Here is a 16,101-nt window from a genome sequence, read left to right on the forward strand (position 1 = left end):
TTTTTAAAACATGTTTTGCATTGATACATGTCCCCCAGGGCAGTACCTGGACCCCCATACCCCTTTTATGGCCAATTACTTGCATATAAGCCTTTATAATGGGCACTTTTGATTTTTCCTGTTTGGCTCCCATATACTTTAATGGGGTTTGCCGTTCGGGTTAGAAAAGTTCCCCTGTTTGTGTGTTTGGCCCAACTCTAGTTATCAGCTTTCTCAGCTCACTATCTTCTGTAAGCTACAAAACAAATCCCCTCTATGGAGATGAGGAAAGGGGGAGACCTTCATAGGCAAATTCAGAAGAACCCATTAGGGTGACATTGCTTCCCTGAAGGCGTAATCTGTGAAAAAATGTACTGGACAGAGTATGTGGATGTCATCATGCCTGCCAAGGCCGGATCAAGCACCATGGAATACACTGATTTTTATCCATGTCTGTGAGTGGGATATTTACTTCATAAACTGAAATGTTTTTTGTGATTTATGCTTATCTTCCTCTGTATGGTCCATGATGATATATGCTTGCTTGTACCTTAGGAGATTCTGGGGGATTTATTCTGATGTCATCCACTAGTAATTATGAGATGACCTATATATCACAAAAGCGCATATGACCTCAGGTGTTTAGGGGGATATTTTTCTGGTAAGAGGCTCATATAATTTTTTTTCCGGAGTGGTAGACAGAAGAAGGAGAATCACTGGATTGGCTCTAAGAGTGAACATGCTCGTGGACTTTTACACTTTATTTGAGACTGAGCAATGGTTCACACTGATGCGATGCAGGAAACTTAAAATATTTGCTGTTTCCCCGCATCTCACTGCAAAGCAATAGCACAATGTCCATTCAATCTGCTGCGAATGTCAATGTTAGATTAACGACACCCTGAAACAGATCATAAAAAGCAGTGCGACTGCCAGAATGCCATGTAATTTAGGTGTAGGAAAAAAAGGGTTCTGCATCATTTTGGTGCAGATGCACAGACGCCACATGTGATGTGCGCAGGAATGTGGTGCTATTCCTGTGCGAATAACATGCGGTGTTCGGCACGCACAAGCTTGAACCCAGGCAGAACAAGATATCGACCTTTACACTTTATTTATACTTTAGATTTACTGATGTGATTGTGCATCATTTTGCTGGGGATATTAATTGATGGGAAATGTGGATTAGATCACATTGTAGAATTGCACAAGGTGTAGATAATACAGTCTATTTAAAAAAGTAGCACAGCATATTTTGTGAATAGCTCCACCTCTACTGATAACAGCATAGTGCGTGAACGTTGTCAACCAAGGACATAAAGTGTGTTTCTGACAGGATCATCAGGTGAAGATAAATGTGAATAAGTCTGAAAAAGGAAACAAATTTAGCCACCACATTTAGAGAAGATGTACAGCCAAAGCTTGTTTGGCTGTACATTTCCTATGGATCACAGGAGTGCAGTTCGTTCTGCACTACTGTTACCCATTTTCAGCAGAGAGTGGGCTGAAGTCCGCTCTCTGCTGGCGTCACAGAAGTGGGTTCCAGGCACCGCGTTATCACGACAATTTAGGTCGGGATTCCCCAGGTGACTGGACCGACACCCGGCTCAGTGAGCCGCTGAGAGTCTAAGCCGGCCGATCCCAGCTCCTCCACAGCCCAGTGCTCCAGTGAGTAAGGAGGGGGCAGTGAGAACCCAGCGATCAGCGGTTTGGTTCTCAGTGCAGAGGCGCCGGGGAACAGATGCTGCATATACCTAGATAAGGATAAATTTACCCACTTCTGGACCGGAAGGTTTTCCCCCTAAATGATCAGGCCATTTTTTTGCGATATGTGACTATGTTATTTTAACTGACAACTGCACGGTTGTGCGACGCTGTACCTAAATAAAATTGATGTCCCCCAAATAGAGCTTTCTTTTGGTGGTATTTGATCACCTCTGAGATTTTTATTTTTTGCGCTATAAAACAAAAAAAGGGAGACAATTCTGAAAAAGTTACTTTCTGCTATCAAACATTCCCAATAAAAAAATAAAATAAAAATCAAATTTTTTCATCATTTTAGGCCAATATGTATTCTGCCACATATTTTTGGTAAAAAATCCCAATAAGTGTATATGGATTGGTTTGCGCAAAAGTTATCTCGTCTACAAACTAGGGGAAAGATTTATGTCATTTTTATTTATTTATTTATTTTACTAGTAATGGCGGTGATCAAAGATTTTAAGCAGGACTGCAACATTGTGACAGATCAGACACCTAACTGACATTTTTGACACTTTTGGGGGGACCAGGAATATTACTACAGTAACTAATGCTAAAAATATTCACTGTTACTGTACTGACACTGTCAGGGAGGGCTTAACACCAGGGGTGATCAAAGGGTTAAATGTGTCCCTTGGGGGTGCTTTCTGTGTGGGAGATGGGCTTTCTGAACGAACACAGAGACCTGTGTCTTCCTAAATAGGAGGAACACAGGATTTCTGTGTTCATTACTGACAGAAGAGTGGTCTGCCGTGTTTACAACAGGAGCCTACCATTCTGTTTCCACAGTGAGCGATCGTGGCCTCTGGACCCGCTGATTGGCTCCCCCTGTGGCCAATCGGCGTGAGCACACTCCCACTAGTGGTCCCATGAAACAACGTACAGGTACGTCATTTCGTGGGACAGAGCCAACCTGCTGCAGTATAAGTACAGCGGCTGGTCGGCAAGTGAAAAAAAAATAAAAAAATAACCCAAACTTCTTTTTCAAGGATTGATCCTCTGCCATACATATTTTGTTTTTTGTTTGGTTTTAGCAGCAGTAGTAGAGCATTCTACAGTATTAGCCATTGACAAAGAGGGGAAAGAGATTTGCTCACCATGGTTTAAAAATGTTCAAGGCAATGTGTTGCTGGGCTCTGGGTTTGTGTCCATGGTATTAGTTTGATACACTTCTAAGATCATTGAGAATTCACTGATTAGTGGATTTGACCTGCAGCTGAGCTTTTTTTTTTTTTTTTTTTTTTTTTTTTTTTTTTTTTTTGTGGCCTACATTTTACCCTCTTAATGGGTGTTTACAGACCTCAATATCTGAAAAGACTGAATTTTGCATAAACAAGTTGATGACTCAAATGACAACTCCTTTATAAAATGGATCAATCCAAAGATTCAATCAAGCTATCAAAAGGGGACTCCAGCACATGTATTAAATGTTTCTTTGTGGGAAAAAAAAAAAAATGTATACAGACTGTATATCGTAAAATAGTACAGAACAAATGCTCCTAAAAACATAACAAATTACATTTACCAAACAATTTTTTTGAATAAGACAGAATGGTCAAATGGTTAAAAATAGATTATTTTTATTACTTACATTATTGCATTCTCCAAGGAAATATAGTGCAAATCCATCAGCTTTTGTAGCTGTAAGGAAAAAAAAAAAAAAAAAAAAAAAAGAGGAAGGGAAAGAAATAAGCAGATAATTTAGCAATAACATAATGAAAATCTCTAGAAACTCATCAAAAGCAAACAATTTTAGGTTATCTTATTGGAAGTTAAAAGGAATCAAAATTGTATGTACTTTTTACTAGTGATTGACCGATATAGTTTTCTTATTGCCGATACCAATACCGATATTTTGATCATCGCATATTGGTATCGTCTGATATTGGCCGATATTTTTGTACATTAAAATTTTTTTTTATTTATTTATTTTTTTTACAGGTACTCTTGTGGAGGGATCTTGGGGTCTAAAAGACCCCAAACCCCTCCTCTGCACTGAAAAGCATTCAAAATGCCAAGCTTGGCTGTTTTGAATGCTGTAATTTTTTTTAATTTGGCGCCGAGTACCCGGAAGTGATGTCATGACATCACTTCCGGGTTTTTACACGGAGACCCGATCAGAGCCAAATGCGGCTTTGATCGGGTCTTCTCTTCGGTGGCCATACAGGATGGTTGCCTGGGTCTCCCGGTGGGATGGGAGACCCCGGAAAGCCGCTCCTTGTAATGACAGCCGAGCGGCTTCTCAGCTGCATCAGTTGTCATTACAAGACAGCCGACCGTTGGCTATGGACGCCGGTACCGGGGTGATGCCTCTAGCTGCAGGCATCACTCCGGTACATGCACTTTCCCGAAATATCGGCAATATCGGTAACCTCAGGGGCCAATTCCGATATATCGGGGAAAGTGCAGATCGGCCCTCGATATATTGGCTTTGCCGATAATCGGTCGATCTCTACTTTTTACTACTTTAAAACTAAAATCTTCAATTTCAAGTGGGGTAACATTGCATTAAAAGGTTAAACGCTAAAGAAAAAAAATCTCAACTTAAAAAAAAAAAAAAAAATGTTGTCTGTCAACTGTGCAGTGAATTAGTATCTGCTTCAGAATGCTGAATGTATAGATCTGTATAAAGCCAAACAAATGCTTTATCTCTGCCACAACTGAGTGTTTGTGAGAGCATCACAATATACTTTTTAGAATGGAACTACACTTTATCTGAGCACTACAAACCAAAAATGCTATTTTGTTAATTTTTAATATTTAAAAGCAAACTTGCCTCTCCATGCTTTATTTTGTTGAGAGAGGTCAGATGATTCACGTAGCATTTACTTTCTGGAATCCCCCTTCCCTTAGCTCAGGCATGCAAACAGGAGGTGTGCTTAGCTAAGAAACCTCCTCCTCCCCTACTGAAGACTCCTGGGATGTATGACATCATTTGCCTGGGCATGTAAACCAGGAAAGTGTAAATGTAAAAAAGCTTAAAAAAAAGTAAATAATAAAATGATATACTTTCCTATCCATTTACTAATGCTAGCAGTATAAGGACTAAAACTAGTCAATGTTGATTGAGAGAGTGAAGTTCTGCTTTAATTCTCTGGGAATATAAATTCCAACTAAAAGGGATAAAACACAATGTAGGCACATGAGCTTAATAAAAAAAAAAAAACTTAACACAAAATGAGATGAAAACAAATGGCCCGCTTGAAAAAGAGAAAATCATTTTAATCCAGTACTTTACTTTTTTTTCTACCACTATATTGTATATCCTCATTCTGATGACCACCATCATTCTATCTACTTCCTGTGAGCGTAGACACTGCATATATAAAACCATGAATTTTAGTATCTCGATAAAAACCAATACACAATACTGAATTTAGGTTTCAAGTAATTGTCTATATCTAATACAATCCACATGTAGACATGACAAGTTTCGATAGATCCTCTTCAGGAGTACATGGGAATGATCTTAAAAACATATAGCATGTGTAATATAATCACAAAATTGAAAACACTCATGTCATCCTACAAGCATGCCCAAACAAATTATTATTCTTGTATTAAAACCATAGATTAACTGGAATCCTACAGGTATACTGTATGTCCTCTTTCTCCCATGGGGGGGCAGGAGGTTCTTGTATGTTAAGGCAGCCTTTTTCAAACAGGGTGCCCAGGCACACTGGGTGCCTTGAGGTTTCTTCGGGGATGCCTTGGTAAAATGCCTAAAAATTGATCAAAAATCATATATACAAGCCAGTAGGTTGATCAATCCCTCCTTTTAGTTTCACAAAGCCACAGGGTTTTCATTATGCATCATTACGACATTCTAGACACTGGCATCCTAACAACCAATGAGGTTATCAGTTAATAAGAAGGATGTCTATTGCCTCCTCAGCATCCTTGTTCTACCCTCATGTGCCTCTCTCTCTCTAAGCACTGGGGTGACATTAGCTGACTGATGGAGTGAAGATGAGGAAGAAGAGAAACATTGGAATACTAGTCATTACTAGTGTGCAAAAGAGTATTTCCTTTGGAAGAAAAAATCACCTCTAGTGTTGGGTGTCCTACATATGAATGTTGCTGCATTATGTAAATCTATTAGAATACCTTTTTTGCATTTTAGAATGGGGTGCCTCAAGACTGTCCATCATTTTAAAGGGTGCCTTGAGATTGTCTATCATTTTAAAGGGTACCCTGACTGAAAAAAGGTTGAGAAACACCGTGTTAAGGTATATACAAAAGATGTTAAAGAGCCCTCACCAGTCATCCATATTCTACAAACAAAAAATATACATTATACTATACTGGAATATAAAAAATAAAGAACATATATCAGGTGTCTTTGTAAATAAAACAGGATAATTACCCAATTAGATGGACACCTCAATTAGAAGATAAAGGTGTACCACAGTCTATACTTCAAACAGGGTAAAAAGGGGCAGGGGGCTTATCTACATCCTATTGTCAAACCATTCTATGTGACTGAAGGATGGGCAACCAAAAATTAGAGTTCAGATGGAGAAGGAATCATTTCCTAAAAAAAAAAAAAAAGTTCAGTGTTATAAAGGGTTTTAAAAAAAAAGACAAAGGACAAAAGTTGGGTAGTGAGATAGCCAAGCATGTCCGAAAAAGCAGCTCTCCCCAAAATATCCTTTTCTTTACACCCAGGGTTCCAGCTGTCAGTCACAGAGCCTGGTCCTACAATCTTACTTTTTACCAACTGAAAAAATCTTTCCATGCAAAACCACATGACCAAAACTGCCAATAGGAGATTGCCACTAATTATCCCATTTAAAAAAAAAAAAAGTGCAGCTGTAATTACAAGTGTAACGCTACCCCCGTGAGGACCACTTAAAGATAATTGACTCCAACGTTTGCCCTGACCTTGCAAGTCTCCCGACACCTCTGACACCCTTGCAAGTCTCCCGACACCTCTGACACCCTTGCAAGTCTCCCGACACCTCTGACACCCTTGCAAGTCTCCCGACACCTCTGACACCCTTGCAAGTCTCCCGACACCTCTGACACCCTTGCAAGTCTCCCGACACCTCTGACATCCTGGGTTCTGATATTTCTGAATATCAATGCAATTACACAGACACCAGATCATGACACAGTAATCAAGTAATTCTTTTACTTAGAGTACGGCAGTTAAACAAATCAACAAGGAGTGACATAGGAAAGTATGAGGTTATTGTCAAACTCTTGGTACAGATAAACAGGAATGTTATGAACATAGAGTTTTAATGGAAAAGAGAGCAGTAACCTAATAAAGAGTAACTCCACTTTTGTTGAGAAAAAAAAACATTCCCCTCTGGGGGATCTATGTACATTACAAGGATTTTAACAAACGTTACTTTGATCCAAAAAGAGGACTTTGGTCTATTTTGGACCACTGCGCAAAGGTCCAGTCCTTTTTTTCCCCGGGTAAGATGCTTCTGATGTTGTCTCTGTTTCAGGAGTGGCTTGACACAAGGAATGCCACAGATGTAGCCCATGTCCTGGATACGTCTGTGTGTGGTTGAAGACCTGACACCAGCCGTAGTCCACTCCTTGAGAACACCCCCCAAATTCGGGAATGGCCTTTGCCTCACAATCCTCTCAAGGCTGTGGTTATCCCTGTTACCGTATTTTCCGGCGTATAAGACGACCCCCCTATTACATGATCTACGGGTTATACTTAGGTTACCTTGGAGATATTATACTCAGCGTATAAGACGACCTCCCATTTTTGGGGGATTTTTTTGAGGTTCAAAAGTAGTCTTATACGCCAGAAAATACAGTACTTATGCACCTTTTTCTACCACACTTTTTCCTTCCACTCAACTTTCCATTAATATGCTTGGATACAGCATTCTGAACAGCCAGCTTACTTCGCAATAACCTTTTGTGAATTACCCTCCTTATGGAGGGTGTTAATGACTGTCTTCTGGACAACTGTCAAGTCAGGAGTCTTTCCCATGATTGTGTAACCTACTGGACCAGACTGAGAGACCATTTAAAAGCTGAGGAAACCTTTACAGGTGTTTTGTGTTAATTACCTGATTAGTGTGTGACAACATGAGTCTACAATATTGAACTTTTGCACAATAGTCTAGATTTTTGATATACTGAATTTTGGGGTTTTCACTAGCTGTAAGCCATATTCATCAAAATTAAAAGAAACAAATGCTTGAAATGTATCACTCTGTGTGTAAAGAATATATATACTATATGTGTTTTAGGTTTTGAATTGAGTTACTGAAATAATGTGTTTTTGATGATATTCAATTATTTTTTTTAGATGCACCTGTATTGCACACAGTATACGGGATAATCCACTTTCCTTTGAGCGCAGGTCCTCTGGACCCACTCCAGCATCATGACTGGACAATGAAAAGAGAAACAGCATAGTGATGAGCTCATCTCTCTGTAACTTTGCTTCCTTTTCCCATCAGCATACCTTTTGTCAGCACATGAACTGACTGGCTCCTTGTACTGTTTTTTTCTCTCATACTTCAGCCTTGCTGAACCGGAACTACAAGAAGCCAACACCAGTACAAATTCAGATACGTACGCTAATTGCATTTAAAAAGCACATGTAAAAAGGTTAAGTTCACCTTTGATAAAGAAAAATAAAAATAAAACATTTTTGCAGGTAAAAAAAAGTGCATTTATTATTTAATTATACTGCAGCCTGTTCCTGCAGACTCTCAATACACTGTCTGCCTCTATCTCCAATATGGGCAGGCAGTTACTAAAGTGCAGGAAGAATCAATTAACTATGAGGACACTCACCAGTGCCTATGCAGTTTATTGAGAACTATAAACCGTCAGCTGCAGTGGCCGGCCGATAGTACTTCTAGTTCATTCATTCACAGAATGAATGATGTGGATGTGTGGGTGGAGTCCAGCACGGCCAGCTGTTTTTAAATTGTGACAGCAGGAGAGGATTCCCCCATCCACAATAACAGGCGGTGGGGGGGGGGGGGTCGGGAGCAGGAGCATGTTTCAAAAGGTAAACCTATCCTTTAATTATGTATTAAAATTCTCCTATAGGCAAAAAGGTAAAAAAAAACCTCCACTGTTTTTGTCTCCCCACTCCAGCACTGTTCCTACCGGCAGCCCTACTCAGCCAAGCCCGGGAATGCAAAAAAAAAAAAAAAAAGGAAAGCACTGGCAGGGGACCCCAGAAGAGGATGTTCAGGGCCACTCTGTGCAATACTCTCACACAAAGCAGATAAATATAACATGTTTGTTATTTTAATTAAAAAAAAAAATAACTTTACAATCACTAAGCATTACAGAGCTGCATTTATTTGTGTTTTTATATTTACTTGTATATATATATATATATATATATTATATATATATATATATATATATATATATATATATATATATATATATCTCTATCAACTTTTAAAACCAATCCTTAGAATAAGGAATGACAACCAATTACAACTAAATCCAGATTTATTGCCCAGGGTTAATCTAAAATAATATTTACAAACCAATTCCAAGAGAATGTGATCTGCACTGCCAGCATTAACCCTCTGCCTACTCCTGCACTGCCAGCATTATCCACTTTGTCTAGTTCTGTGCTGGCAGCATTACCCCCTCAGCCTGGTTTTACACTGTCATACCTGCCTAGCTGTTCACTGCCAGCATGTTCAATTTTCTTGTACAATTTCCTTGTACAATTTTCTGTTACCAAAAACCATATAATGGGAGGCCAAAACTAAACAACATACTACTACATAGTTGAAGGTAAATCTAAATAAAATTTTACAGAAAATTGTATAATATAAGGCCTGCCTTACTCCTCTCATCCCTCTCCTCCTCCCTGCCCCCATGCTGTGACATGATCAGGTAAAATTTAGAGTTACGCAACACCAAGTACCTCAAAAAATTAGGTCATATGACCTACAAAAAGCAGTCCTCTTTCCAGTAAGTTGTGTTTGGGTAGAGGGGATAAACCGAACCAGTAAATCATTTTAGTGGGGGCGTAACCTGGACATGGATGGATGAAGTCGCTCTTACTGTGAGTTCTCTCTTCTCTCTAGCCCAGCCCGGCTTCTCAGGCTCACAGGGTGAAGGAGTGCGATCAGCAAAGAAACAGAAGACCAAGGGCACCCCCAGGACCACAGGAACACCCGACAGACCAGATACCAAGGGAGAAATCCAGCATTTTTTCGCGGCCTCCCAGACTCCATCCCCGGCACTCAAGATGGCGGAGTCACGTGTCTAGCAGCATGAAGCAACGGAGGTACGGGACTCTCCAGCCTCACCTGCTCCCTCCTCGGTTACAGAGGCATTCTCGGACGCCTCCGCTGCCCTCCTCCCTCACCCGTCAGGATCGTCGCAGAGCCCACTGACATTGCGTGTGGAAGAGGAGCTGCGCGCTCTGCTCCACTCCCTACCCAGCAAAGCTGAACTGGAGGCGATCGTGGGCCACATAGAAGAGACGCAACGGAGGGAGGTGCAGGCGGTCTGCAAGGATGTAAGGACACTAGCTGACTGGGTTTCTACTGGGGAGGTGACTGTGGTGGACATAGAACAGAGACTGGCCAAAATTGAGACCTCGCAGGTACAGTCAGGTCCATAAATATTGGGACATCGACACAATTCTAATCTTTTTGGATCTATAAACCACCACAATGGATTTGAAATGAAACAAACAAGATGTGTTTTAACTGCAGACTTCCAGCTTTAATTTGAGGGTATTTACATCCAAATCAGGTGAACGGTGAAGGAATTACAATTACAGTTTGTATATGTGCCTCCCATTTTTTAAAGGGACGAAAAGTAATGGGTTAGATTAACAATCATAAATCAAACTTTCACTTTTTAATACTTGGTTGCAAATCCTTTTCAGGCAATTACAGCCTGAAGTCTGGAACGCATAGACATCACCAGACGCTGGGTTTCATCCCTGGTGATGCTCTGTTAGGCCTCTACTGCAACTGTCTTCAGTTCCTGCTTGTTTTTGGAGCATTTTCCCTTCAGTTTTGTCTTCAGCAAGTGAAATGCATGCTCAATCGGATTCAGGTCAGATGACCGACTTGGCCATTGCATAACATTCCACTTCTTTCCCTTTAAAAACTCTTTGGTTGCTTTCACAGTATGCTTCGGGTTATTGTCCATCTGCACTGTGAATTCATCCTGCTGCTTTTGTCAGAAGTCACATCATCAATAAATACAAGAGAACCAGTTCCATTGGCAGCCATACATGCCCACGCCATGACACTACCACCACCATACTTCACTGATGAGGTGGTATGCTTTGAATCATGAGCAGTTCCTTTCCTTCTCCATACTCTTCTCTTCCCATCACTCTGGTACAAGTTGATCTTGGTCTCATCTGTCCATAGGATGTTGTTCCAGCACTGTGAAGGCTTTTTTAGATGTTGCTTGGAAAACTCTAATCTGGCCTTCCTGTTTTTGAGGCTCACCAATGGTTTACATCTTGTGGTAAAACCTCAGTATTCACTCTGGTGAAGTCTCCTCTTGATTGTTGATTTTGACACACATACACCTACCTCCTGGAGAGTGTTCTTGATCTGGCCAACTGTTGTGAAGGGTGTTTTCTTCACCAGGGAAATAATTCTTCGGTCATCCACCACAGTTGCTTTTTTGGGCTTCCGGGTCTTTTGATGTTGCTGAGCTCACTGGTGCGTTCTTTCTTTTTAAGGATGTTTCAAACAGTTGATTTGGCCACACCTAATGGTTTTGCTATCTCTCTGATGGGTTTGTTTATTTTTTTCAGCCTAATGATGGTTTGCTTCACTGATAGTGACAGCTCTTTGGATCTCATATTGAAAGTTAACAGCAACAGATTCCAAAAGCAAATCGCACACTTGAAATAAACTCTGGACCTTTTATCTGTTTTATCTGCTCCTTGTAAATGGGATAATGAGGGAACAGCCATGGAACAGCTGAGCAGCCAATTGTCCATTACTTTTGGTCCCTTAAAAAATGGGAGGCACATATACAAACTGTTGTAATTCCTACACCTTTCACCTGATTTGGATGTAAATACCCTCAAATTTAAGCTGATAGTCTGCAGTTAAAGCACATCTTGTTTGTTTCATTTCAAATCCATTGTGGTGGTGTATAGAGCCAAAAAGATTAGAATTGTGTCGATGTCCCAATATTTATGAACCTGACTGTATCTGAGCTGGATGTGACAATAGCGCTACAATTGCAAATGGAGGATATGGAGGACAGGAATAGACGGAACAATATCCAGGTCAGGGGTCTCCCTGAGGCAACGGAGACTGAGGATCTGTCTGCCACCGTTACTTCCATCATTACCAGGCTTCTTGGAGATGAACTCCCCGACAATCTTGAATTTGATCGTATACACAGGGCCGTTGGCCCTAGATCCACAGACCCTAATAGACCTAGGGATGTGATCTGCAGGTTTTATAGATACCAACACAAAGAATTGGTCATCCGCAGAGCCTGGGACGCGGGACCCACTGACTTTGATGGAGCCTTGGTCAAACTGTTGCCAGACATCTCAAAAGCTACCCTCCACCGCAGAGCCTTACTGCGGCCACTACTGGAACTAGCTTTACAAAAGGGTATTACTTATAGGTGGGGCTTCCCCCTCTCGGCTACTTTCTGCAAAGGTAACTCTTATTTTACCCTTAGAGCTCCAGGGGACTTAGAGGCGTTATTTACTTTTATGGAGTCTGACCAAATTGATGTTCCTGACTGGCTGCAGATGCTCCCACGCCAAACTGAATGCCAGCGTTCAACACCACAATCTAACAATTTGCTACAGTACGCTTGTGCACTCAGATACCCCAAATTATTGCAATGGTGCTACACCCCTGGCTGCAGAACAGTTATTGTGAAGATTGCCATGCTGGAAGGTTGTGTCAGGGGGGATGCTATGTCACTAGTGCTATGGTGACCCTTCTGGGAGACACTGTTGTTACGCCCCCCCCCCCCTGAGCTGGAGAGCAGATGGAAGTGTGCGAAAAGGGTGATAGCAGATACCTGCCTGTTGCAATCATGCACCCAGACTTGTGCCCTTTGGGGCCTCACTGACCGCACCCTTTTTAAAATGTATTTTATATCTCCCCTCTTCGCCTGCCAATGTACTCTGTGGCCAGCATTATAGGTTGGAAGATATGTATGCTATACAGTTTTCTTACCAACTGAGGCTAAAACAAATGCATGCCAACTTCTTCCCTTTCTATGCCCTCGAGATGGCTGTGCCTTGATATTTCAGATTATCTGTCAAATGGACCCACTACAGTTTGCTCTCTTAGGCGCAGACATTTAGTGTCTTAATGATTTACTTCCTTTGTGGTTTTGGCCCAGGTGATGAGGGAGATTTCTAGTGTATCTCGCCAGTGGCTCTACTGCCTGATTTGAGTTTACATTTTACTCTTCGCACTTCCATTAATGTTATTGTTGGGCCTTTGTACTACTTGGGGGACTGAGTTGTTCCCTGACCCTGATCCTGGTTTTCCCGACTAGGTGGGGGAGGGGGCGGACGTGGGGTGACATACCCACAAGGAGGAAGTAGTGCATTGCCTGTGGGGCTCTGTTTGACCGCCATGCATTACTCCTAGCATCTTAGGGTGCTGAGGTGTCCTGTTTTGCATTGCCCATGACAGAGCAGCTCAGTCACTTCATACTTGTTTTGGTTTTCTCGTTGCCTTGTTTTATTTGCATTGCTTTGCTTATTGCTTACTGTTTTGATTAACCTTAATTCTTTCCCTGCTGGGCTGGGTGGGGAGGGTCGGACTCTCTCTCTCCGTTTCCTCTCCATCCACTCCCCCACTTAGGCCTGCACACCAGTGTTGGCTTGTGGCCATAGTGTGCTAGAGCAGATCATCTGCAGATTTAGGTTTACAAGGGGAAGATATCTCTTACCCCTTTCTTTGTCCTTTATACTTCTTTTGTACTTTCGTATCTCTCTCTTAACCTCTCCTACTTTCAGCTTCCCCCCTTTGCTCTCCACCTCGGGTTTTTCCCTTTTTTTTCCCTCCCCATCCTCTTCCCTCCGACACATGGACTTGTTGAAAGTGGTCTCGATAAATGCTAAGTGACATAAAGCGACGAGTATTGTTAAATGACTTAAAATGCCAAAAAGCAGACGTAGCATTTATACAGGAAACTCCCTTCAGGGATGAGAGACTTCCCAGCCTTAAAAATGGCTTCTACCCATTGTGACGGTATGCGAGGTGAGGTAGTGGATAGTCGGTAGATTTTACCTCGCATACGTTCTGTGGTGAGAGACTGTACTGGAATCAGGCCTGGGTTTTTCCAGCCTCTGTGACAGGCTAGGTTCCAGTCCGCAGATTGTGGGTCACCTGAGTCCATGCTCAGGTGGACTTTAAATGAACAGTAGGAGAGCACAGGAATGCTCTGGCCTGAGACTCAGAAGGGAATCTGAGAGAGGAGCTCTGTTTGGACTTTAAAAGAAAAGGTTTGCTTTACCACATGTTTTGTGGGTGATGGGGACCAGCCCCACACCATATAGTGAGAAAGTCTACTGTATAGTTTAGCGCCGGACAGCAAGGATTTGCTTACTGTTTTGTTGGTTTTTTCATATTTGCAAACCTCTGCTAAATAAAGCTGGCAACCCACCAGACTAAAGAAATTACTTGCATGCTGGCCTTATTTTCCTGGTAAAGGTGATCCCTGTGAGCTAATCTCCCACACCATTAACATATCACTCAACTAATGTAGTGGCAAAATCTAAGGGGGTATCCATACTACTGTTAGCCAAACTTCCATGGACGCACCTCCATACACATAAAGACACTGAAGGACGATATATATTAGTCAAGGGTCGAATAAGGGACATTGGGTTTACCCTCGCGACAATGTATGCTCCCAATGAGAGGCATTATCATTTTATCAGACGAACTCTGAAAAAACGTATGTCCCTCTCAGAAGGACAATTAATTAATGGTGGTGACTTTATTGTGCCTTTGGTCCCTGCTGTTGATACGTCCTCAGGACAGGGCCGGTACAAGGGGTGGGCGGGAGGGACGGCTGCCCTGGGCGTCTGTAGCATGGGAGGTGGAGGGGGCGTTGCCAGGAGTGTTTCAGTGACTATACTGTAAGTTGACAGGAGAGAGCGGGATGTGCTCTCTCTCTTCTCGCCAGGCTTCACACTCCTGTCACTATAGCGGTTGTCAGATCTAGACTTCTCCTTACCTTAAAATGTCAGAGCGGAGGAGGAGCCTAGGAGAAGACAATTCCTAAAGCTTTGAACAGACAGCTGGCGGTAGAGTTGCGGCTGCAGAAGGGGAAGAAGATTGCGGCTCAGGAATGACACTGGATGTCAGATCCGGACTAACAGAGTTTGTTACCCCCACTCCTCCAAGCAAACAATGTGGAAAGGAGGCAGGTAACAAACTCTGTATAGTCCCAATCTGACATCCAGTGTCATCCCTGAGCTGCAATCTTCTTCCCCTTCTGCAGCCGCATCTCTCCCGCCAGCTGTCCGTGCAAAGCTTTAGGAATCGGCTGCTCTTAGGCTCCTCCTCCGCTCCTCCTCTGCTCTGACATATGAAGAGGAGGAGGAGCCTCAGAAGAGGAGGATCACAGATCGATGTGCAGCGCTGTATCCGAGGTCTGCATGAGATGCTGGAGGAAAGGGAGAACTGCACTGGGGGCATAAATCTTATCCTGTCACCTCCCAAATTCCCCATCTCAGCACAATCCCCCCTCCCCCTCCCATATTGATCCCACCTAGAAGTATTCATCTTCTCCCCACCCCTCCTAGTACAAATTCTCTTATTCCCTCTCCCCCCATGGACAATCCCCCAAAAAGTATTTGTACTAGGAGGGATGGGGAGAAGATGGTTACTTCTAGGTGGGATTGATATGGGGGGGGGGGGGGTTGTGCTGGGATGGGGAATTTGAGAGGTGACAATATAAGCTTTCTTCTAGCAGGGGAATTGGGGGGGGGTGCTAGGAGGGGTGAGGATTTGTGCCAGGAGGGGGGATTTGGGGATTGTCCTTGAAGAGATTATTGGGATGGGGTGGGGGGATGTATTTGTGCCAGAACAGGAAGTCTTGGGGCTGTTAAAAAGGGGTATTTGGGGGGGGGGGTTGTGCCAGTAGGAATGATGGGGGGTATTTGTGCTAGAGGGAAAATTTTGATGGGGGGAGGATTTGACAGGTGGGATTTGTTCTAGGAGGTGAAATTTGGGAGGGTACTAGGAGGGTGATTTGGGGGGTTGTGCTGGGGGGGGAGAGGATTTGTGCCAGGAGGGGGGATTTGTGCGGTGGGGTTGGGGAAAGAGGATTTGAGGAGGATGCCAGGAGGAAGAGATATGTGCTGTGGAGATGGGGGATTTGTGCTGCTGGGATGGGGAGGATTTGTGCCAGGAGGGGGGATTTTTG

The 16,101-nt window shown here is 42.6% G+C and overlaps 1 protein-coding gene across 2 annotated transcripts in view; it reads right to left on the bottom strand.

Annotated features, from left to right (window-relative positions):
* The window catches only part of PDE10A (phosphodiesterase 10A), a 796,398-nt gene that overhangs the window by 297,152 nt on the left and 483,145 nt on the right, over positions 1-16,101 (bottom strand). For both annotated transcript variants that reach the window (XM_082252527.1, XM_082252528.1), the window contains exon 5: positions 3,332-3,381. In XM_082252527.1, the coding sequence (XP_082108653.1) occupies positions 3,332-3,381 (50 nt within the window). The remainder of the gene's footprint in view (positions 1-3,331; positions 3,382-16,101) is intronic.

This window comes from Pelophylax lessonae (assembly GCF_965119305.1).
Source record: "Pelophylax lessonae genome assembly, chromosome: 3".
NCBI classification, from domain to species: Eukaryota; Metazoa; Chordata; class Amphibia; order Anura; family Ranidae; genus Pelophylax; species Pelophylax lessonae.